We start from the raw sequence: 23,312 nt of genomic DNA, 5'->3' as shown, positions 1-23,312 counted from the left end.
GTCCTAAGCTTCCCTGCACAGCATGATGTTTGCGGCGCCGTAAGCTGAGTTTCTCGCGCAGTGCTACTTAGCTGTCATTGTCGCAGTCCCGTCTTCTTCAAAAATGAGTTGCGCATAGTTGCCACGAATTATCTCATGCGTAGGGCTGGCGATCGCTGTAAGTGTGCTCGATTTAGGTCCAAGTCCGAGGTCTCGGATCCGGCCACTTGGGGCATCCAACATATAGCCGTGGACCTGAAGATTTCGACTCGCTATGTGTTCTTGAATTGTGACGTTGGCCAACAGTGCTGTAACGCCGTACTCGATGTTCTTCTCGGCAATCAGCATCTCTTGGGCGCCGTCATCCTGCAGACACAAGAGCTCGTTCGACAGCTGCTGTCGAATTGCTCTCAGCGGCGCGAGCCAAGTGTCCAAAGTGCCGCCTACACGCTTCAGAGCCATGGCTGACTGTATCCCGATACATTCCGAGTGGCCACAGATGACGACGTGTTTGACAACGAGATGCGCGACTGCAAATTCGATGACTGCCGAGGTGCTGATGTCTAAGGGTGAGATAATGTTGCCCACATTGCGGTGTGTGAGTACGTCGTTAGGATGTAGGCCTAATATATTGCTCGCTGGGATGCGGCAGTCAGAGCACTCGAGCCACACTGTTACGGTACTCAGTCCTGCCCTCAATGTGTGCTTCTAGGGAGAGCACTGCCCAAGTACTCCGCCCAAATCTTTGGAACCGGAAGCTTGTGATAAGGAAAGACGACTTACAAATGGATGGCAACTGGCTATTGGCCTGAGATTGCAAACCAGCAGGCTTCTCGCGGGTGCAGCCCGCCTGGGGCTGGAAGGAACTCAACATGTATGGAAAAATGTCTGGACCTATCAGCAATGATTTGAGGGCTTGGGACATGCTACATTGTCTCACCGTTGCTCGACGCCACATATGCGTCAAGGTCTTGAGTTTTGCTTAGGTTGATGGTAAGTTGGCCAGGGCAATTGAGAAGAGCATTGTATAAGCGTCGTCCTGTATTGAAATCAATTACAGATGTCTGGGACAAAAGCTTAGGCATCGAGAGCGCCCTGCCCAGGTGATAAATAATTTAAGCCCCAGACAGGAGAACATACATCATCAAGAGCTACCCCTTTGTGTTTGAAATCTAGGCTCAGGACCAGGGAATACGGGAGGTCACCGTATAGCCAAGCGTCCGAACCCCTTCCGGGATTTGATCCTGCCTTTTCCAAGATTTGTATGGCTTGAACGAGCTAGGACATCCTAGCCCGCCCACCTCCAGCTCTTGAGACGCAAATCAATCACTTAGCACATCGCCAAGGGCTATCACCACCCCTAAAGTCCCGATCCTGAAACATATGAAGCAACACCTTGACAGATGGCTCTTATTTAAGTGGCTGTGGGTGCATGAAGATACCAGGCAAACTAGTGTGGCTTCATAGCTGCACCCTCCTGAGAGCGCAGTCTAGTATCATGGAGAGATGATTTACATCAATGTCTCAAGGTTCACCTGGGGTCATGCAGATTACAGAGAATACTAGCATTGACTCGTGAACCGTGACTCCTATGCCTTGGTGTGTATTTGCCATACTGCCTGCCTCTTGAGGAGAGGCTAAGATGCCTTGACAGCAGTAACAGCGTAATCGAGCTGCTGCTGCTGCTGACTTTTCCTATCGCGCAAAAGCAAAACCGGGTATTTCGATGTCTTAGACCTTAATGGCCGACTCGAGAGCCTTCTTCTTCTTGGCCATGGCGTTCTGAGCCTTCTGGCCCATGATACCACCACCCCACTGCTTCCTCGACTGCTCGGTCTTCTCCAGGTAGCCATCCTTGACGGCGGAAATGAGCTTCGAGAGTTCGCTCTTGTCCTCGGAACGGACTTCAGTCACGGCCAGAACGGCGGCAGTCTAGTTGCTAGGGTTAGTCGTTGATTGCGATCCATCTTCGGCTGAACGCTCATACCTTCTTGTGGACAACAGTTCCGAGACGAGCCTTGCCCTTGATGATGGCGTAGGGAACGCCCATCTTGCGGCAGAGCGCCGGCAGGAAAATGACGAGCTCAATGGGGTCAACATCGTTGGGGATGAGGACCAGCGACGCCTTCTTGTTCTCGATCAGACCGACAACGTGGTTCAGGCCGTACTTGACCGTGTAGGGCTTCTTGCTGACGTCCTCCTTCTTCTTGCCGTCCTTGACGGCAGTGGCCTCCTTGACGAGACGCTCCTTCTTCTCGGCCTTAGTCTCAGGGCGGTACTTGTTGAGCAGCTTGAAAGCCTGGGCGGCGGTGTTGCGGTCAAGGACGTGCTGGAACTGGGCAATCGCAGGGGGGACCTTCAGGCGCATGCTGAGGATCTTCTTCTGGCGCTGAAGACGGACATACTCGGGCCACTTCACCATGCGCGACAGGTTGCGGCGGGGCTGGATATCTTGACCGATGCCGAAGTTGCGGGCCTTGCGCTCGAGGAGAGGGTTCTGAAATCATCATGATGAGCATTTCGCAGGAAGCGTGGGTCATAGTGTGACAGGTCTTACCTTAGGGCCCTTCTTGCCAGCCTTTCCCTGAGGGAAAGGGGCAGCAGCCACCTTCTTGCCGGACTTGGGAGGCTATCATTGAGGAAGAAAGACATCAGCGACTTGATCAGACCACGTTGTCTTTCTTGAGCTCTAAAGAGACGACAATTTGCACAGATGTGCTCATCGAACGCCTCAAGCCATATCATCACCCAGTTCAGCAAGAATTGCATTCATGCTGAACTCTGTAGGCGGAATGATTCGATCTGCCAGAGCAAAACCGAAAGCTATGCTCGACGAGCTTGGAATGATGTGAGCCCAGAGTGCTCGACATTGTTTCAACTTACCATTGTGACAGTTGTTCCTGCGGTTGGCGATTGTCGGTTAGTGGGAGGAGGGAACGACGGTGGTGAGAGTGCGTGCGAATTTTATTCAAGTGACTTGGTGGGAAATATTCATTGCGCTAAACCTGTGGGTGGGGTCCTCAAGGAAAAAAAAAGGTACGTACTGTCTGCCGCCTAGGGTTGCTGTAAGGAAGTTGTGGCGCGTGGGGCCTTCCTTTCACGTGATATACGTGCCGTTCCTTAGTTACCCAGGTACCTACCTAGGCTGCCTAGGTTACCTTATGCACGAACCACTACAGAGCATTACCTAAGGTCTGTAAAGTCTTAGAGCGATTCTTCTGGCATGCGGGCTTCAGACTGATGCTTGGTTAGAGGTCATCTTGCCGATAAAGAACCCTTTGCCTCGTCTCAATTCAATCTCTTGCGCTCGCCAGAATCATCTCGTCGAACTGGGGCCGAAACCATCTCAGTCATCTCCACGCCCTCTCAACCTTCAGCCTGGTTGAGTCAGCGTCATAAATATCCAGCGAGCCTTCTACCAAATTTTCAAGTCGAGTCATCCCTCAAGTAGTAAAAGGCAAGATGGCGCCGATCATCTGCGCCAGGTGCAACACTGACCGAGCTGTTGTTAAGAGACCGAAGAATCACCAAAAAATTTGCAAGGCGTGTTTCATCTCGGTCTTCGAGGATGAGGTTCATCACACAATCTTGTCGTCAAAGCTGTTCAGTAGGGGTGATAGAGTGGCCATAGGGGCATCTGGTGGCAAGGATTCGACTGTCCTTGCATCAGTCCTCAAAACCCTTAACGAGCGCCACGATTACGGACTTGACCTGATTCTCCTCAGTATTGATGAAGGAATCAAAGGGTACCGTGACGATTCTCTGGAGACTGTCAAGCGAAATGCCATACAGTACGACATGCCCCTGACTGTTGTGGGCTACGATGAGCTATATGGCTGGACGATGGACCAAGTTGTGGGCACCGTGGGCAAGAAAGGCAATTGCACCTACTGCGGCGTTTTCCGCCGGCAAGCCTTAGACCGAGGGTCGAAGATGTTGGGCATTCGGCATCTGGTCACCGGCCACAATGCGGACGATATTGCAGAGACAATCTTGATGAACCTCTTAAGGGGTGATCTGCCGCGACTGTCCCGGAGTACAAGCATCATGACGGGTGACGACAGTAGTGACGTCAAGAGGAGCAAGCCTCTGAAGTACTCGTACGAGAAGGAAATCGTCTTGTATGCCCACCACAAGAAGCTTGACTACTTTAGTACCGAGTGTATCTATAGCCCAGAGGCGTTCAGAGGTACAGCCCGAAGTTTGATCAAGAATCTCGAGCGTGTGAGGCCAAGTGCGATACTCGACATTGTCAGAAGTGGGGAGGATATGGCACGCCTCGTTCCCGGGTCAACATCAAATCCCTGCGCTTGCTCAGGCCAAGGCTCAGTTGAAGACGACGATGCGCCATCATGTGGTTCCAAACAGGGCCACAGCATGGGAAGCGAACTTGCCGTCATCGAAGCGAAGTCTGGCGAAGCCGCTGCGGAGAAGCCTTCAGAAGTTGATTTCACCTTCACGACAAACAATAAAAACAAGACGCAAGCGAATAGGGCTACCAGAAAGGAAGCCTCGTCCATCGCGGACACGATGAGCGAGCTCCAAGTTCTAGGAAAGTGCAAGCGGTGTGGTTACATGACCAGTCAAGCTCACTGTCAAGCTTGCCTCCTAGTTGACAGCCTCAACAAGAACAGGCCCAGATTGGAAATAGGAGACAAGTAGCTCAATCAACCAGCTTAACAACAAGTAGTGTATGCAAGATAATGGCATTAATGCTTGGATCCCAGGGTTTTATGTTGCTGCCCAACTTTGACTTGTACGTCTTGCCTGCATCCGCAATGGCACAAGCAAGTTGCCACGTGGCATCTGATGTATGCTCTCAGTCTCAGGTCCTCAGTTGATATGTTCGGCTGAATCTCTAGACCTGCCATAAGTGATCGCAAAGAACCACCAAAGCTCTGCCCTGCCCATCGCCCCAATGTGTTCGTCGCCCTGACTAGTTTACGAAATCCTCTTTTCTAGCTGTAATTAGGCTGTCAGCAATTTGTTCCTCTTTCAAAAGGTGAATAGAACTAGGCTCAGCTCACTCTCCATGGGTTATTGAGTTCGAAACCGGTCGGAGCGATCGGATTGTCCGTCTGTCCTCTAAGGTTGCCCGTCAAGCGACGGTCACGATCCATCACTGTACAAGCGGCCGGATTAGCTTTATGGAATAGATTGAAGAGTCGTAGTAACGGCCTTACTTTGCTATGGAGCGGTCAGCGAAGGTCCTGAACACGTCATGATATGGAGAAACGTACCTTGTCCCACTGGTCAAGGCTGTATCGGGGCTTCTTGCCGCCATTCTGAATACCCTTGACAACGGCTAAACCAGTGCCAGTGATACCAAACATCTGTGAATAGTATCAGAATCATCGTTGAGAACGAATTCCTGGCCTCGCATACCGCAACGATGATCCCGTAAGGGATCAATGTCTCGAAAGGAACAGGCATGATGGCTAGCTGCTTAAATGAGTCGCTATAGGGAGGAAAAGATTGAGATGACCGTGATTCCGCCTTGCGGTCTTGCCGCCAATTGGATATTGACGAATGGTCTAGGTGCAATGTCGCGCGGCGTGAATGCCACTATTACGTTGCGTAGATCGAAGGGTTGTCGCGATATCTTCAGTGAGGCCGCAATGCGAAGCATCTTAGTGGTCGAACATTACATGCATGCCGAGGGATTCTTACGTGATCAGGCCAGCACGTGACCATGCGTCAACTTCCAATCCCATTCATTGACTTCACTGATGGGCTTGGAACCTCCAGCGTTATCTGACGATTGCAGCCTTATCTGAGCGACCAGTCCAAAGCCACGGGGCTGCACAGTGTATCGCACACTGATGAACTGTCTCAAGCAACAACACCAGCTTCGGTGGAATTAGCTTTACTCCTCAACAACAGCTCCCGGCCGCCATAAGCTTTTTCTCTGTTAGTTTCCCTGGCTCGTAACCCCAAAGCCCTAGGAGGAGTACACGACAAACCAAACAGGACCTACAGGTTGCGTTTCTGCGAAGACAGCCCACCCGCCCCTGGCACTCTGTCACCACGCGACAGGCGCGTTCCAAGACCGCGTTGTTGCGCCCTGAAATGGGCCACCACTGCCTCTGAGCTTTTCGAACCTCCCACTAGACCCGCAATCTCGATCATAATACGCAACAGATACAAAACCAGCTCGAAAGTCAGCCGACATGGCCAGTGCTCAGCTAGCAGCCGAAGAGGAGCTGCAACAAAGCGTTGTGGTTTCTGAGGAGGACTTGGAGCGCGATGACTCCGACTCCTCGAATGCGGCCATGTTACCTTATCAAAATCAGGACGACACATCGGAACCCTTGAGGACTGGATCCGGCAATCAGTTATACCTGCACGTCAATGGCTTGGAAGACTTGACAATTGAAAGATACGGCGGTCCTACAGCTACCTTGGTCTCCAAGAATGCTGAGTCTGTCGAAGATGATGCTGAAGGGGAGGAGGATGCCCCAGGCGAAGATGACGGCGCTGCAGATGCCGAAGAAATTGTGAATCCCTACGATGAGAACGATGCTGAAGGGGAGGAAGATGTCGAGCATGTTGTGCAGCTCAACATGGATCAAGATGAAGGCGTCGGCGAAGCAGTTGAACAGTCCACAGGGAGTGTGCAATCTGGCGACGACGAGGATGACAACGATGACGAAGGCGTCGGAGCTGTCAAAATCCGGCCTGGCGACACCGACGACGAAGATGATGTCGATAGCGAACAATCACATTCAACTACCGATGGCTCGGAAGACTCAGACGGCGCAGCTGCCTGGGAGGATGCCCCAGAAAGCCACGAAGATGAGGATGAAGAGTCAGATGCTGCAGGTCGGACTCTGTGCTTGTTCTGCAAACAGGATGAAGAACATGACCCGGGCGAAGACTTTGAGGACTACCTAATGTGCTCTCATTGTGGCGAGAACTGTGCGTTTTACACCAAAGACGAGACTATGCATACTGACAGTTTCCAGCACATCAATTTTGCGCGCGAGAAACCGGTGCTTTGCGATCGCACGATGGTATGCGGCTGTTTTCTTTGAGCATCAACCAATTTGACAGCTTCAGGTGCCAGTACTAATGTGTGAGCGTAGATGCAAGCCTTTGGAGCTGTCCGAGCTGCGTCTCGTCTACAAAGCTGACCGCCGAACCTCCTGACACTCACCCAGCTAATGGAACGAACCAACCATTGGTGCCTACAACTGGCGCAGTTCCCGACCAATCTCAACCTAGTCTGGAGACATCTGATCCGCCTAAACACGATGGTCCAGAAGTTTTTGACAAGCAAGAATATCCCGATGTGGATGGCGATGACGATGAACATACACGACTTCTTCGAAAACGCCGAACTTCTCCCTCTGAACCCGACGACAGCGCAATGTTACTTCGTAAGCGTCGGCGGCGCACGCCCGAAGAACAACATTCGTCGCGTGAAACCACGTCTCACAACGCTCAAAGCGAGACTGGTGAGACAGACAAACCTCGAAAGTTGCGCCTCAAGGTGTCTCGGAATCATGCCGCCGTCACTGTCACCAGGCGGTCGAATAGCATGCTCATTAGCATTCGTGTAAACCCTGCTGGCTTACGACATGTCATGGTGTCGAAAGCATCTTCGAATCGTAAGCGGACGGCAAGGAACGAGCCGGCGCGATCAGTTCGACCGAGCCTCACAGCGCTGCCGACGCCATTCATGTCGTCAAGTAGCTCTCAACCATTCTATTCCTTCCTTGATCGAGAGACGGACGATATAAGAACAAAGCCCTATGGTGGCATTCTTACTGACGTCGAAGCCGACACGTCTCGCACGTTGCCTACAAACGATGACCGCAGACGCTTTGACGAAGCCAAGCAAAAGGCTGAGGAAGAATGGAGGACAATGCACGTCATCCAGATCAGCCGCGAAGGCGCTGAAAAGGCCAAGAAGGGGAAAAAAGCGGCTGGTCCGGCTAGCCAAATCGAGTGCATCGAGTTTGGCGGTTGGGAAATCGACACGTGGTATGCAGCACCCTACCCCGAGGAGTACAGCAGGAATCGGATTCTGTACATCTGCGAATTCTGCCTCAAGTACATGAACTCTGACTACGTGGCATGGCGCCATAAGCTCAAGTGCCCAGCTAAACACCCTCCCGGAGACGAGATCTACCGGCACGGGTCCGTTTCTGTGTTTGAGGTGGATGGGCGCAAGAACCCGGTGTATTGTCAGAATCTCTGTCTCCTCGCAAAATTGTTCCTTGGCTCGAAGACCCTCTACTACGACGTTGAACCCTTTCTGTTCTACGTACTTTGTGAGTACGATGATCTCGGCTACCACTTTGTCGGATATTTTTCGAAAGAAAAGCGAGCCAGCAGCCAGAACAATGTGTCTTGCATCTTGACACTGCCGATCCACCAGCGCAAGGGCTATGGCAACCTTTTGATTGACTTCTCCTACCTGTTGACGCGCGTAGAGAAGAAGACGGGCTCTCCGGAAAAGCCATTGTCTGATATGGGCCTTGTCTCGTACCGAAATTACTGGCGGCTCGTCATGTGCCAGTATCTCCTGAAAAGATGGGATGGTGGCGGTGAAGACCAAGGGAGCCCGGTTGGACTGAGTTTCCGTCAGATCTCAGACGACACAGGACTGACCCCCGATGACGTTATCTCAGCACTTGAGGGACTGAGATGCTTGATTCGGGACGCCAAGACTGGCTTATATGCCTTTCGGCTAGACCTTGCGTACTGCAGAGAGTACGTGTCGAAGTGGGATGCTAAGCAGTACGTCAAACTCCATGAAGAAGCTCTGGTCTGGACGCCTTACGTGATGGGGAGGGGAAACACGACAAACTTTGAGCTGGGCCCTGCCATCACTGCCATGGCTCCCCGGGAAGAGGAGGAAGACCGCAAGATGGTCGCGCCGCCCCTTGTCAATGGCGTTTCAACGGGCGTGGCTTTGGAGAGTCAGAGCTCGGTTCTCGTGCCTGCGGAGATCGGTCCAGCGCCCGAGAAGCTCACTCCAGTAGAGGGTGTAGCAGATGAACAGAGCGCCTTAGCGGACCAGGTCCGTGAATCGACAGAGCCTCATGACGACCCTGTTCCGGCGGCTTCCTCCACACCAACACAGTCGCAGGCAGCGGCAGGGCATGTGTCTTCAACAGCCTGGTTCGAGCAGTACGAGGGCATTCTCGCGTCCCGTTTTGAGGTCTACCCCGCCAGCCGGTGGGCGGCGCCAGGACCGCCCACGAGCCTTCGATTCCGCGCCCTGCGATCGTCCGCACGGCTCCACTCAGCAGCAGCAGCAGCGCCAAACCCAGACGGTCAGCGGGTGGCGGCAGCGTCAAGCGTCCGTCTGCGAGCAAGCCCAAGGCGAGCGGGACCTCGCGCCGCAAGAGCGGTGGCACCGGCCGCGGCCCAGGCCGTTGGCCCAAGGGCACAAAGAAGAGCGACTATGGCAACGCCGACAGCGGCCCAGGCCTGCCGCCGGCATGGGTGCAGGAGCGCCAGAGGCTCCTCGCCGAGAGCGCCAAGAAGAAGGGAACCGGCGCGGCTGCGCATGAGGCGGCCGGCGGGGAAGCTGCCCGGGTCCAGTTTGAGGATCCGGTGGCGTCGCATGGTGACGCCAGAGTATCCGGGGCAGCGGCACCTGGTGGGGACATTGCTTATACCAATATTGCGAGTGATATCCCGGCTGTTGGAGACGAGTAGCGAGGTTCGAGACGATTAGGTGTATTTTGTTTCTCATCCTTCCACATCTCCCCCCCAACAATTGCTCCCTCTGTGGAGGCAATGCTCACAAAGCCATGGTCGTATTTGTGTTCTTGTATGCATATAATATTACTTTTTGCCTCTAAAGAGAAGCAGCGCGACGGCTGTTCCGAGACGAGTATGTAGCGACATTGACGAATACGTGACCCATCTGATAACCACAACATGTCAAACAGAGGAATGAGACCAACAATCTAAGCAGCACGGCCATGATCCCAGGTGATATGGTGTGTGTTGTCGTTGTTTGTCGGTTAAAATGTATATGGATAATGCCCCACCAGTTCAAGGGAGCTCAAGCTCATATGGCTACATCAAAAGCGACCAGACACCCGACCGTCTTCCTATTCGGCCGCCTTTACTCCATATCGATGCGTTGCTCTGCGTATGCCACAGTGGACACCAAAAACTCCTTTCGTTCCAAACACCCTTGGGCATGTCAAACAAAGCCACCCATTTGACGCCATCCATTGACGACCCCAACCATATTCTGCCAAAGCTAGCCAGAATTGCCATCTGCTGCGCGTGTCGGAACTGGCTCAAGCCACGATGGTGGCGTCGTTACAGCACGACTTGGTAAGAAGAGCTACTCTCCAGCCGGCACAGCGTCTCCGTAGAAGCAAGCATTCCCGCGACATCTGTCGCCATACCCCGTTGGTCCCAACGTCATCTTCTCCAAGAGCAGAAGCCCTTCGTTTCGGCTGGATCAAGGTTAGGACTCGGTGGTCTCGGGACCGCTCGCATTGACTGCATCTTCCGGAGCCGGTAACCCTTCGTCCTGACCCGCAACCTCGGCCCCGGTTTGAGGTGTTTCGAGCCCCACCCCCCCGGCATGATCATGATCGGATGCTGGCTCACGCGCTTCACACCTCCGACTGTGGAACCAGCCGCCACGCTCCCATTCTCCTTCCTGGTAAAGGCAAGACGTACGCACATTGTCGTCGACGATGCCGAGAAGCAGCGTGTGGAGTCGTTTAAAGTCGACTGGTTTGAGAATCCAGCCGTCGAATCCAGCATCTGCATACGTGTTCTTCTCGCGTTCGATCAAGGAAGCAGATACAGCAAAGACGGGTACCCTGCCGTTGTGCGCAGCTAGGGCTGAGTGGCGACAGTTCTCGTGCGATTGCTCAAAAGATCGTATCATCTTGGTACTTGCCAGACCATCGACAATAGGCATCTACCGGTACATTGTTAGCAACAGCTGGCGAAATGGATCTGGATCATGCCAGGTGGAAGGTAACGGACCTGCATATCCATGAGCACCACGTCAAAGGTCTCAGACTTTTCGCGAAAAGACAAGGCGCATTCCTCTCCATTGACTGCGTGGTGCACCTCGTGGCCAGCCTTCTCAAGTCGTTTCCTCAATACCCTTAGATTGATGGGATCATCTTCTGCAATCAAGACCTGCAGCTTTGTGCCGTCCAGGTTGGGAAGCGAGCTCGTCGCTGTGTCGGTCTCGGAGGGTGCTGGCTGCGGCTGCTGCTGCATCGTGGGCTCGGGAATTTCGTAGAGCACCCGAGATGACGAAGGGGCTTCTTGCGGCTCGTCGAAGTACTCCTCGGGTACTTTGACTGGTCGGATCGGCGTCTTGGTGTCTCGCACGGAGACGAAGCCGGTCGTTTGCTGGCTGGGCAGAACGATTGCCCCTGGCGACCTTGGGTCGCTGTGCCGGGTGGTCGCAGGGCTCACGGATCGCGCTGTCGATGCGGCGTCTGCTCCCACGTTGATGCCGGAGTCGTCGTGACGTCCCTTGACGGCTCGGTGCCGCGACGGAGACCCTGTGACGTGCTCGCCAATGCCCAGTGGGGTCTGGATGGCGTCAATGAGTCTTTCCGCATCACTGAGGGAGCTGTGAACGCTTGTGCGGCTGCCTTTGCTGCCGCCTCCGCTGAAATGGCTACTGGTCTGGCTCCTGAAGCTGCCCGTCTCTATAACGTTGCCGGTTGTCTCGCCAGGGGACTTGAGAGCGTGCGGGGCTGTCCCTGCGTCAACCAGGACGATCTCACCTGCGCTGGGCCGTTGAGGTTGTTTCGTGGCCGATGCAGAATTCGCGTCGGGCACGGGATTGCTTTGCTGGCCAGATCCCACGGAAAGCGAAGGTGACTCGTCTGGTATGTCAAACGGCAACTGCATGACAAAGGTCGACCCCTTGCCCTCCTCCGACTTGAGCCGCAGTTGGCCGTTCATGTTGCGTATGATTCGAGCGACCAAGGCAAGCCCCAGCCCCAACGTCCGCTTGTCTGACGAAGAGGAGTCGTCGTCGGCAGTCAACTGCCTGCTGCTGTCCGGATTGACCTGCTCCAGGTCACGGAAAAGCGCATCGAGCTGCTTCGGGCTCATGCCCCTTCCCGTATCCTGGATCAGAACCTCGATCAGGACTCGTTGCTCTTGGACCTCGGCCACGTATAATTGCACCTTGACACTTCCCGAGTCGGTGTGCTGAACGGCATTGGCTGTCACGTTGGAGATGGCCTGTCTCACCCTGCGGCTGTCACCATACACAAAGGATGGCAAGCCAGGATCCTCAATGATTTCGTACTCGATAGCCTTGCGCTTGGCCTCGTTTTTAAAGGGGTCAGTCGCTTCGTGGATGCAGCTGGAGAGGGTGAATATCTCGTCTTTGACCAGATCCTGCCCCTCTTCCGTCTTGGTGAGGTCGAGCAAGTCGTTAATGACGTAGATGAGTGACTTTGAGGCCGAGTGGGACTTGGCCAGATTGTCGCGCGTCTCTTGGTCCAGGGAACCCTCCAAGGCAATCTCGAGGTAGTTGATGATTGCGTTGAGCGGCGTGCGGACTTCATGCGCCGAGTTGGCCAAGAGTAGTTTTGTCAGCTTGCTGCTCTGCAGCGCTGCCTCCTTCTGTCTCCAAACCTCGATGAACTTGCCGTAGACGAGGCACAGCACGGCGGCGGTTTCGACCTGCTCTTCAGTCCAGTCTCTGCACTTGCCGACCACCGTCTCGTGCCACGTCTTGAAGCTTTTCCTGGGTTCCAGGTACGCCTCCGTACCTTCGCGGAGGATCTTCTCGTAGGGGTTTCCGGCCCACTTGACCTCTTTGACTTGACCCCTTCGGAAGAAAACGATAAAGTCGGTGCCTCCGACGCTCAGCGGCACGTAGAGCAGGCCGGCGATCGTGACAAAGCCGGGTTTGTAATGCAGATCCGGAAAATCCTCGCGAATGTCCTGCGTGGTCACGACGGACGACATGTGGCGCATGCGCAGATATTCCAGCATGGCAAGCGGCTCCGACGACTCTTCGACGGGTCCGAGAATCTTCGTCTCGCCGTGGATAGAAAGCATGCCGAAATCGGCATCAAACAGCTTCAGCAGATCATCCGAGGATGCGACAATGTAGCCCGAAGGGCTCTTTTCAGAAGGCGCCGTGTTGATGAGTTTGCGGGCCTGCAGTCTCGAGGCGTACGACAGGCGTTCAATGTTGCGCGAAGCCGTGTCGCCAACGAGTCGGCACATTTTTCGGATGGGAAACGAGACCCTCATGCCCTTGGGACCGTAGCTGTGACAGGCAATGAGGCCCCAGAGTTCGTTGAACGCGTTGATAGAAATGGACATGGAGGAGCGGACGGCCATGTTCTTTAGGTATTTGAGGTGAATGGGCGACATGGCGCGCAGATAGGCATGGCTCATGTCGAGAGGAACGTCGAGATCCTCTTGCGTCTTGCACACAAGCCTCGCCGTCTCGACGTCTCGGTCGTAGAGAAGTCGCACCTTGTTGAGCTTATACAGGTCACGAGCTTGCCGCGGGATGTCGGAGGCCGGGAAGTGCAGGCCTCTGTAAAGATCGCGCGTGTGGCTGGTATCGACGAGCTCGGTGACGACCTTGCCGTTGAAGGAAGAGTCAAACTGGTAGATCATGACACGATGAAAGCCCGTCAGCTCCTTGACGATGCCGACAAGGACCTTGAGGAAAGAGTCCAGCGAGGGCGCCGCCGCAAGCTGTTCCTGCACCTGCGACATGATGTCGAAAACCTGCATAGCGCCGGCCTCGCCCCTCTGCCTCCTCGCCGTTCTCAGGACCCTCAGCGGTTTGCTGAGTATTTCGGTACTGCTGGAAAGCTCCTCCATGGTGGGGTCGGATCGGAGGGTGTCTTCCGGCGCGTCGGGAACGACCTCGTCCGCCGGGCGTAGAGGGTACAGGTGATCGTCGTCGAGCTCAAACTCGCAAATGATGAGGTCGGGATGAGCTGGATTGATGTGAATGGCGCACCAAAGCTTGGTGCTCTTTCGTCTCGACGAGCGGACCGTCAAGCTGAAGACCTCGGGCCCGTTGGTGGCAGGATCGGCATCTTCATCCCGAATAAAGTCAATGTGATCCAGGAGGTTGTCTTGTTGTTCCTCGCTCAAAATGTCGAGAAAACTGGCCAGGTTGAAGAGCTGCTTCGGCGAGTAGCCAATGATGCGCTCTGAGTTTTCGCTGGTGTAGCGAACCGAGAAGCCACCCTCCTGGTCTTCGCGAAGGGCCAGCAACAGGCCAAAGCCCTGCACGGCGCCGGGAGTATGTATGGGCTCATCCTCGCAGTGCTGCAAGACGGCGTCGCGCCCCGTAATGACGGCGTGGCCGTCGTCCGTCATGACGTGGCGGAACCTCGGCAAGATGAGCCCGTGGCCGTCAGGCACTGAGTCGGCAGGCGTCGCAGCCGGCTGTGCGTGCGATGGCTGGCTGGTATCCGATCTGTCCAAATGGGTCGAGTGGCCCTCCTCGGAGCCGCAGGCACCGCTTTCAAAGATGGGCAAGGGCTTCGAATTGGCGTGGCGGGCGGCGTCGGCCTGTATGCTTGAGATGGGGCCGGAGGAGGTATGCTTGCGACGGTTTCGTGTGGCCTGGCGATCGCCGGTGGGGGACGTGACGGCGGAGGCGGCAGGCTGGGACACCGAGTCGGAGCGGCGCGGGCGTGGCGGGGCGTCGGGTCGAGATGCGGTGTACTGACCATGGTCGGGCATGCGTGGGAAGTAGCCGTGCTCGCCAGATGTTCGACCGGCGGGGTTGACGCTGACGACGGATCGGATAGGGAAGACCCTGTCGGACAGGTCGGGGCTGTGACCGGGTTGACGACCTGAGCTGGCGCTCCATGAGGAACGGGCGCTCGGCGTCTGTTGAGGCACGGGGTCGTGCCCCGCGTCTTGTGTGGCTTCGGACGCTGGCGGAGGAGGTATGAGAGGGGCGGGAGACTCGACGGGCTGGAGGGTGGATTGCGAGCTACCGTCCATGGCACCTCCGGACAAGGGCGACTCGTTGGTCTCGGAGGGCGAGGCCTGGTCATTCATGGTTGCTGCTGTCTGCTGTGGCTGGACCATGAGTCTCTCCTCGAGACGTGGGCAGCACTGGCCCCTGGGCCCATACGAAATCCTTGAAGGCTACACAGGCGCGTGTGCGAGGAGCGCGTGGGGTCGGTCCCCAGCGCGAGGAACAGTGAGGCGAAAAAGGGCGGGTGGCGAGTGGCGAGGCACGAGTGGCAGGCGGCGGGCCAGAGCCGCAGGCGGCGACGATCAAGGGGTGTCTGTTGGAGGGGCAGTTGTTGGCTCGCCAGGAAGCAGAAGTGGTTGTGTTTGTATCGGCTGTTGTCGTCGTCCAATTGAAAAAGGGGAAGAGGGAAACCCGTAGAAGGGTTCGCGGAAGAGTGAAAAAAAAAAACACTCAAAAATCCAGGTCAACGTGGCGATCGAGGTGCAAATGTGCAACGTTGGTGATGGTTGGTGTGCTGTTTGAGGTACTCACCAAGTGGAGCGTAGAAGGGTCGATGGGAAGTCAGAAGTCAGATCGGGATCAGAGGTCAATGAAACGACCGGTCGGAGAGGTTTTCTGCATGCTGCACAGCCAAATGCTGATAGACGACGTCAAGGGCTGGCCGGGTTGGTTGATGTGAGGTGGGCGACAGCAAGCCAGCATGAATGGCAAGACAGGTAAGCAGGTAAGGTAGGTAGGTAGTTGAGAGTCGTAGTCATCGGTTTTCCGTCAGCGGTGGACACACAAGAATACCTAGCTGCCTTAGTTCAGACGCCCGATGCACGCAACGCGGCTCTCGACACGAAACGGGTTTTTTTCCCTCGATGGTCTGTCTGTCTGTCTGTCTGTCTGTCTGCCTGCCTGCCTGGTCCCGACAGACGGTCTGGATCTGGATGCTCGTTTTTCCAAATTACCAAGCTAGGTAGGCACTCGGCTCGGCTCCTCGTGCTTCCTCTGCTCTGCTCGCGCCTAGCGGCTTTGTCCGTGTGGCCTTCTTTCTCCCTCTGCATCGCCTTCCTCCCCTCGGTCCCCCCTTGTGCCTTCCTCCCCTCCCCACCCGCCCCCATGTACCGGGTGCTACGTTCAGGAAAGCACGTTGGGCAGATGGAATGGTCACCGATCGAGATGGGGGTCAACCGCGTCCGTGTCCAATGGCGCACTACTGCGGGGTGGTCGTCCCGCGCACACAGCACGGGCCCCACCAAACAGCAAGCGACTAGACCGATCCCCCTCCATTCCCCTGATCACGGCGGCCGTGGCCGTCGCAGTGGTTAGGGGAGCACCTGCATGTACTTGCTTTTAGCACGAGCAACAGCCGCACCGCGCTCGCGTCCTTCCCCTCTGTCTATTTCTTCAGCTGTCTCCTGGGCGCATCGGGGACAGGGCGGCCTGTGTGCGAGGAAGAGCACGATACAGGGGGGGGGAACAAGGAGAGGTGCAAGGGCACGCTGCCCACGAACTTGGCCGTGGACTCGATTTTGGTTTTGGTTTTGGTTTTGGTTTTGGTTTTGGTTTTGGAGGGCAGGGTCGTGATTTCAAGAGGCACATTGCAAATTCCCATTCGCTCAACATGGCAAAAGATCGGCCAATACAGCGTGATTGGCCCGCCAGCTTTGGCCTTTGTAGCACCCAGAACCTGATTCATGGCGTCATTGGCGTGGGAGCGGAGCCACATGGGCGAGACCTCGACAGGCCCTGGAGGCCTGGAGCATAAGGTCCGGAGCACACTCCGACACCCCATGTTGCAGTGCACCGTGCAAAGATGGGATAACGAAATATACTCTTCCCTTTACATGGTAAGCCCCTCTAATTACATTCCCCTTTCGCTTCTATGCAAATAAACCGCATACGATGAATACCCTCACAACTTGGACATGTCTCTACACCATCTCACTACAGCTTGCTGGGCTTTTCTGCCTCCTGCTGCCGCTGCTGCTGCTGCTGCTGCTGCTGCTGCTCACGCATCGTCTGCGCGCTCTTCAGCAGCGCGTAGAGGCTCTGCAGCCGCGGCATCTCGACGCCCCGCGCCCGCGCGATGCGCACAGGGTTGCCGAGGATGACCTCGAGCTCCAGCGGCCGTCGGGCCTCCCAGTCGAGCAGCATGCTGGGGCGCGCGCCAGCGTTCCTCTCGGTGCTCGTGACGATGCGCTCGGGCGTCGCCGCGCCGGCGGGAAAGGACCGGCCGAGCACGCGCGGCACGGCATCCCAAATCTCGCGCATGACGCCGAGGGCGTGCTCGCGCAGCGCCGGGTCCGACACCATGTCGGCGTTGCCGCGGCCGCCGCTGAGCACGGCGCTCGGGTTGAAGGCGGCATTGATGCAGAGCTTGTGCCAGCGCACCGTCTGCAGCCCGACCTCGTCCTGGACGTCGACGTCGCGGATGCCGCCCCAGTCGGGCCCCCACCACCGCCGCAGCGCCTCGACGGCCGCCGCGCCGCGGGCCGCCACCTGCGCGTCGCCCGTGCCGAGACCGTCAGCGTACGGCCCGATGCTGATGCGCGTCCACCGGTTCTGCCGGATGACGCCCGGCGACGTCTGCTCGGCGCTGACGACCGTGACGCCGCTGACGACGGGCGTGTCGGGGAACCGCGCGCGGAACGGCGCCTCGACGCCGACGCCGTTCTGGATCAGCACGATGCACGATGCCGGCCCCACGAGCGGCGCAATCATGGCGGCGTCGTCCGACCGGTCCGGCAGCGCCTTGGTCGTCACGAAAATGTAATCCCAGTCCGCCACGGCCTCGGCCGCTGCCGTCACCGAAGGATACGCCGCCTCGGGCGCGAAGACGTAGTCGCCAAACGAGTGCGTCTCGAGCTTGACGCCCGACGCAGCAATGGCCTTGTAGTTGGACCGGGCGACGAGTGACACGCGGACATTTTTTCGAGGCTGTTGCACACACGCGGCGTTCCCCTTTGTCAGCTATACAACACACCGTGATGCCAGGGGGAGAGCACGGCTGGACACCGGCCGATATATAGACACACGCACATGATGCAGGCGCGAGGCGTAGAAGCACCCAACTGCTCCTGCCCCGATGAACACGGCGTTAATGGGCCTTGGAGTGTCAAGAAAGAGTCAGCAATCTCGTGAGCTACGGCGATACTGAATAAAGACCCTGAAGCGGGGGCGCCGTGGATCGCTGGAAGGATGCCTTGCTCCCCACGGAGTCTACGTACCTCGGCTCGGGCTCTCGATGAGACGCCATGATGGCGATGGGCGGTGGGAGGGCACGACAATGGAAGAGCACCAGGACAACAGGGGGCCTCTACTCAGGGCTCAAACGGAGAGGACGAGGTGAGTGGTGGGGGTGCGCGTGTAATGGTGTTGAGGAACAGGACGCTTGGCCTGGAGGTGAGGTGAGTGGGATGCACACTGAAAGCACCTCGGCCGGCCGCTCACGTTGCTGCTGGTGTGGGGGTTGGCCGTAGTTCGTCCACCAATGCTCCCAGAGCCAGAGGACTTCTGTGGGTCGTGGAGGGAAGGCTGGGTTGACTGTCGACTGGGTTGGTCGGTACCACGCTGACGGGCAGCCAATTCAGCATCGCTGCTGCTATGGCGCCATCTGCCCGTCTCCCCGCCAGTCACACCACCAACCCGAACCCTTCCTCTTACATGTAACTGCCGGCACAATCAAGCCATCAACACCAGGCGCGCGAACATCCAATTGGCAAAACGAGTAACAGAATCGACATGATGATCAATTCTCCGCTTGTCGCCCATGTCTGTGAATCCCGGGTCCTCCAGAAATAACCCCTACATCCCTCTATCTAACGTGCGCCTGTGTTCCCGTTTTACCCAAACTCCCATCACAATCGCACCACCATCATCGTGAAGCTCTTCATGCGCTGCTCGCTCTCTTGCCTTGCCGTCAGCTTGGTCGCTCGATATCCCAAAATGGTATTCCTGGACGTGCGTGCGTGCATCCGTTCGTGCCAATGCATTGTGAGGCATCTAAAGGCTCGCAGCAGAGAAGAATGACAACCTCGACATGTGAAGCGCCGAAAAGTGCAAGGCAACGAAACAAACACGTAAAAACAGAACCGGAAATCCGCGCCTTCTTCTTCTTCATGCCGTGAAATGAGGCACCGTGAATAATTTTTTGTAACAAACGCACGAAATCCTCCCTGAGCCCTTCCGATCAATGAAAACCATAACCATGAGGCGTCAAAAGCGACAATCCAACCGTCGCTTTCTTCTTCTGCTTCTTCTTCTCTTCTTCTTCTTCTTCGTCGTCGTCCTCTGCTTCTTCACCAAAGTCGACCCCGTTTCCGACGTCGTCGAGCCTCGTCAAGCCAGCTCGAACCACAAACAAACAACACAAGAGATTTGAGGAAAATCAAAGAGATGATGCGCCGACTCCTCCACCCGCCCCAACATCACATATGAGAGATACGTGACCAAAATGGGAGAAAAAAAAAGTGCCCTCCTCTAAGTGCCCCCCGCCCCAGATGGCGCCGCCCATGCAACGAATTCTCCCCCCCTTTCCGCGCTGCGCCGTATGCGTGCACCCAGCGTCTGTAGTTTTGAAATGTGTATATATACGTGTCGCGTCTCGCTCCCAAGTCATGCTATGCCATAAGTCTGTGTCGAAAATCCGAGCCTCAAGTCTTTGCTTTGCGTCTGAGTCTATTGAGCGCTGGTGGTCCAAGTCTCGGCCCCGAGGGCCACGCCGTCTGTCGATTCGTTGTTGTTGGCGCCGCCGTACGTAGCGATGCCGTCGTTGAACTGCTGGCCCCAAAAGACGGGGTCGTTCTCAAAGTTGTACGAAGCACCGGCTACTGGTCCGGCGTCGTCGTAGGAAGACGACGTCGCGAGGCCAAATTGTTTCGTCGAGTCCTTCACAAAATTGTCGTAGCCGATGCTGCTGAGATCGGCCGTGCCCGGCGTCTGATACAACTGCCCCGAACGGAGATAGTCACCCTGGCCGAACGGCTCAAACTCGAGGTCACCCGAGATGAAATTGTCCTCGACCTCCGACACCTCGCCCGATGTCGACGTCGTGCCGCCGAGTGTGGGGGCCTGCTCCGACCCGGTGCCCCAGTCGTACATGCCGCTGAAGCTCTGGCTGCAGGCCTGGCCGTAGCTCGAGGGCGCAAAGTTGTCGCCCTTGTCTGACAGCTCGATATGGCTCCAGTCCACGGAAGCGGCCGTGCTGAGGCCGGCGCTGAAGATGGGACCGTCGTGCTCGGAGAAGGCCGAGCCGCCGAACATGTCGAATGTGCTGTTGGGAACGTATGGTGGGTACTCGATGCCAGAGAGATCAAGTGGTGGCAATTGCCCGTTAAGATGGTGCAGACCCGAGGCTCCGTTGAGGAGGGGCGACGCAGCCTCCGACTTGACGCGGCGCTGGTGATGGGTCGAGATGGCGCGCGCACGACCAAGGGGCTCCTTGCCATCGGGCAAACCGTCGGGCGAGTGGCTGCCGAGGCTGCCAGCGCTGTGCATCGAGTTGACGCGGCTGAGTTGGTAGGGGCCGCACTTGGAGGCGATCCGGTTGTGCTTGGGCACGATGCGGTTGCCGTTCTGGTCGAACGCCATGGCACCGTCCGAGTGGACCGTGTTGGCACGACGGCGTCGGACGGGGGGTCTCGGCCGCGGCGCGGGAACCTCCTGGTCAAGGCTCTTGGCCGGATCGCCCTCCGGGACAGTATCCAGGCCGGACTCCTTCTTGTGGCTGCACGTGCATCGGCCACCATGGTTGCAGCAACATGTTTCTGCAGGGGAGCGGTGGTCAGCACAATGGGCTGAGACTCGACATGTGCGCTCAATCGGCGGGCTTGCGCTGTGTTGAGATGCTTACCTCGATGACCTTCGAGCGCAGGCTGCAAATGAGCACACTTGCTCGTCTTCTCGCCGCAGTCGCATTTGACGTGGGCTGCCCGAGACTTGCGCATGGAACGACAATGCTGGCATTGCGACACGGGGCGGCCCTTCTTGTTGATGTGCTGCAGTGGGCGATCTAGAAACGAGGTGGACGGTTAGCTGCAGGTGTTCCCCAAGATGCTACCAGATGCTCGGTCCTCAACGCCTCGCCAGCATGTCATGCGAAGGCTGCCCCCCCTCCTCCCACAGAGACTCCTCGGCCTCCACCCTCCACCCTCAGCACACATGTCGCGTCTTGGTCTCGCCTCTGGGGGGACTCGCTGAGTACTGGCGGCGGCGGCGGCGGCTGCTGCTACTTGGGGCTGCAGTGAAGTAGATGGGCAGGTGCTATAGTATTCCAGTACTCACCAGAGTGTTGGCAGTTGCTGACGCGATGCCCTCGAACGCAGGCCTCGCAGGCAAACTTCTCGCCGTCGATGAGCATGGTCGATATCTGCGACGTTACACGAGCCTTGTCTTGCAAGTCTAGGTTGTGGCCGACAAATCGACGTTTCGGATATTCGACGACGTTTGTGTGGTGCGTCCGGGAAGGGAAGAAGGGTAGACGACGGGGTTGTGGTTGTAGAAAATGGACGGGCAATGCCTAGTCCGGTTGCTTTGCGTTTTTGTTGGAGAAACGCCACGCGGGTCGAAGTTGGTCGGGGCCAGTGTCAGTGTCGGTGTCAGTGAAGCAAGCGACGAAACCGAACCTGTCGCTGCTGGGTCGGAATGCCGGGGGTCCGGGGTTGCGACACAAGACAGGACGGATAGCGGAAGTCGAGGAGTCGCAAGGTGGTGATCGGGTTTTTGGTGTTATGAAGTGTGCATGTTGGTGAGGATGTGGTTGAAGGAGGAAAAGACGAGATTTCCAACAGACAACGGGACGGGGGAATCGCAAAGCAAGGCAGCGCTTCCGCCCAGGGGGGGGGGTCGGTCGCGTTTGGGAAGAGGATTTTTGGGGGGTGGTGGGAGGAGGGGTGTGGAGGGGTGGTGGTGGAAAGGTGGGTTTTTCCTTGGGATGAATGAGGGTGGATGGGGACTTGGACTGGTTTGGCTTGGACTGGTGTGTGGCCTGCTGGGTCTGGTTTGGGCTTGGGCCAAGGGTCGCAATGAGCCTGGCTGGTGAGGAAAACCAAAAGGTAGGGTACCTTGGGTAATGTGTGAGGTATGAGCACACTCAGAGGTACAAGGAGAACGTGAGGACTAAGGACGCCGCTTGTCGTTGCAGAAATAGCCCTGACGGGAATGGTCTGGAGGGCCTTGGGTACATGTACTGGGGGGCTGGCTGGCGCGCCTTGATGTTGCTTGCCGACTCGAAACGCGAAGCGAATGAGCGAGCGAGTGAGAGAGGAGGAGGAGGGGAGGGGGCCACAACGGGCGACGAGGAGAGAGAGAGAGAGAGAGAGGGTACGAGGGTCTCCGGTAAAAGTCTACAGTTCTCCGCAAGCGCAGTGGGAGAGGCGTGGGCCGTGGCCGGCGGTGCTTTGAGCAGCAGGCCCGATTTCTTGTGTGGTGATTTGATGAGGAGTGGGGATGAATTCCTGCGACGAACGGGGTCGGCGATGGGATAGCCGGGTTTGGCGACGGGGGGACCCAGTACTGTGGGCTGGGTTTTCGTTCGTTCGTCCGTCCTTGCTCTCTCTGCCCCTCGGTTGAACTTGGCTGGCGGCTGCGTCGCTGATGGCTGCTTTGCGCTGTCACTGTTGGCTGATCCCGGGTCAGCATAGGAAGAAGACGGCGGGAAAAGACGACGGGCGAGGGACAAGACGGGACGACAAGCCTCCAAAGTAGGCAAGTACGTAAACGAGCATAGGAGCTCGGCTGGCCTGTCTTCTGTAGGCAGGTAGCAAAGGCAGGCAGACGGGCAGGCGGGCAGGCGCACAGCGCGACGTGACAGCAAGTGCTACGCCCAGCTGTCTAGAGCTGCTCCAAGATGGTCATGGCCAGTCTTGGCAGGGTAGGGGACTGCCACAGGCAAGGTAGCCACACTGAAATGGAACTTGGTAAGGAACTTGTACATTACACACGCCGGTGCCTCAGGGTTGCATGCAAGTGCTTTGTACCGATCGTGGAGGCCCGCCCATGTCCCTGGCTTGCCTGGCTCGTCTAACCCGACAACGCCAGTCGGGTTAGGTCAGGTGTACGTCGTAATATTAGCAAAGAAACTGTCTTGATTCCGGGGATTGGCAATGGCTATGGAGTAGGAAATGGCGGGCGGTGGCGGTTATCCGCCGCTGCCAGATGAACAGGGGTTCCTCAGGGTGCCAGTAATGAATGTCCTGTGTAGGTTGCCGCCATTGGGGGGGGAAGGCGGAGGGAGAGAAGGGGGGGACTTGGATGCCAAGGAGCCTTGGTTCACGAGGAAGAATCGTCGACGGTTGGCGCGGATGGCTTGCAATCGTCCTGCTGCTTTTCCGCTCCTCGTTATTCGTTCACGTTTAACATCAGCCGCCTGACGAGGCGCTGGGGGCTCGGCTCACGGGATGTTCGTGTGTCTGGA

General features: G+C 56.7%; 8 protein-coding genes across 8 annotated transcripts; 2 read left to right on the top strand and 6 right to left on the bottom strand.

The window, feature by feature from the left end:
• Window positions 1–63: 63 nt before the first annotated feature.
• On the bottom strand, window positions 64–853 carry VDAG_07467 (carbonic anhydrase; the record flags this gene model as incomplete). The annotated part of the gene is made up of 2 exons (XM_009656372.1): window positions 64–650; window positions 763–853. 2 exons carry the CDS (start codon window positions 851–853, stop codon window positions 64–66), a joined length of 678 nt encoding a protein of 225 aa, XP_009654667.1.
• An 857-nt stretch (window positions 854–1,710) lies between these two features.
• Window positions 1,711–2,865, bottom strand: VDAG_07466 (60S ribosomal protein L8; the record flags this gene model as incomplete). Its single annotated transcript, XM_009656371.1, has 4 exons — window positions 1,711–1,911; window positions 1,967–2,476; window positions 2,537–2,608; window positions 2,863–2,865. The coding sequence occupies 4 exons, from the start codon at window positions 2,863–2,865 to the stop codon at window positions 1,711–1,713; spliced, it is 786 nt and encodes a 261-aa protein (XP_009654666.1).
• Window positions 2,866–3,151: 286 nt separating this feature from the next.
• Window positions 3,152–5,588, bottom strand: VDAG_07464 (uncharacterized protein). Its single transcript, XM_009656369.1, has 5 exons — window positions 5,365–5,588; window positions 5,220–5,312; window positions 5,163–5,166; window positions 5,007–5,101; window positions 3,152–4,941 (listed from the first exon to the last, which is right to left on the bottom strand). The coding sequence occupies exons 1-5, from the start codon at window positions 5,410–5,412 to the stop codon at window positions 4,921–4,923; spliced, it is 261 nt and encodes an 86-aa protein (XP_009654664.1). The 5' UTR covers window positions 5,413–5,588; the 3' UTR covers window positions 3,152–4,920.
• On the top strand, window positions 3,442–4,641 carry VDAG_07465 (ATP-binding domain-containing protein; the record flags this gene model as incomplete). Its single annotated transcript, XM_009656370.1, has 1 exon — window positions 3,442–4,641. The coding sequence occupies one exon, from the start codon at window positions 3,442–3,444 to the stop codon at window positions 4,639–4,641; it is 1,200 nt and encodes a 399-aa protein (XP_009654665.1).
• A 561-nt stretch (window positions 5,589–6,149) lies between the features above and the next one.
• VDAG_07463 (histone acetyltransferase mst2) lies at window positions 6,150–9,651 on the top strand (the record flags this gene model as incomplete). Its single annotated transcript, XM_009656368.1, has 3 exons — window positions 6,150–6,992; window positions 7,109–9,007; window positions 9,163–9,651. 3 exons carry the CDS (start codon window positions 6,150–6,152, stop codon window positions 9,649–9,651), a joined length of 3,231 nt encoding a protein of 1,076 aa, XP_009654663.1.
• A 769-nt stretch (window positions 9,652–10,420) lies between these two features.
• On the bottom strand, window positions 10,421–14,991 carry VDAG_07462 (phytochrome B; the record flags this gene model as incomplete). The annotated part of the gene is made up of 2 exons (XM_009656367.1): window positions 10,421–10,885; window positions 10,954–14,991. 2 exons carry the CDS (start codon window positions 14,989–14,991, stop codon window positions 10,421–10,423), a joined length of 4,503 nt encoding a protein of 1,500 aa, XP_009654662.1.
• Window positions 14,992–16,843: 1,852 nt separating this feature from the next.
• Window positions 16,844–18,155, bottom strand: VDAG_07461 (2-dehydropantoate 2-reductase; the record flags this gene model as incomplete). Its single annotated transcript, XM_009656366.1, has 3 exons — window positions 16,844–17,860; window positions 17,939–18,005; window positions 18,127–18,155. 3 exons carry the CDS (start codon window positions 18,153–18,155, stop codon window positions 16,844–16,846), a joined length of 1,113 nt encoding a protein of 370 aa, XP_009654661.1.
• Window positions 18,156–19,576: 1,421 nt separating this feature from the next.
• On the bottom strand, window positions 19,577–21,257 carry VDAG_07460 (uncharacterized protein; the record flags this gene model as incomplete). Its single annotated transcript, XM_009656365.1, has 3 exons — window positions 19,577–20,664; window positions 20,751–20,909; window positions 21,182–21,257. 3 exons carry the CDS (start codon window positions 21,255–21,257, stop codon window positions 19,577–19,579), a joined length of 1,323 nt encoding a protein of 440 aa, XP_009654660.1.
• Between the last annotated feature and the right edge of the window lie 2,055 nt (window positions 21,258–23,312).

Source organism: Verticillium dahliae, genomic scaffold, assembly GCF_000150675.1.
Source record: "Verticillium dahliae VdLs.17 supercont1.16 genomic scaffold, whole genome shotgun sequence".
Lineage (NCBI taxonomy): Eukaryota > Fungi > Ascomycota > Sordariomycetes > Glomerellales > Plectosphaerellaceae > Verticillium > Verticillium dahliae.
The sequence above is the reverse complement of the archived record's forward strand: the minus strand, read 5'-3'. Positions and strand labels throughout refer to the sequence as shown.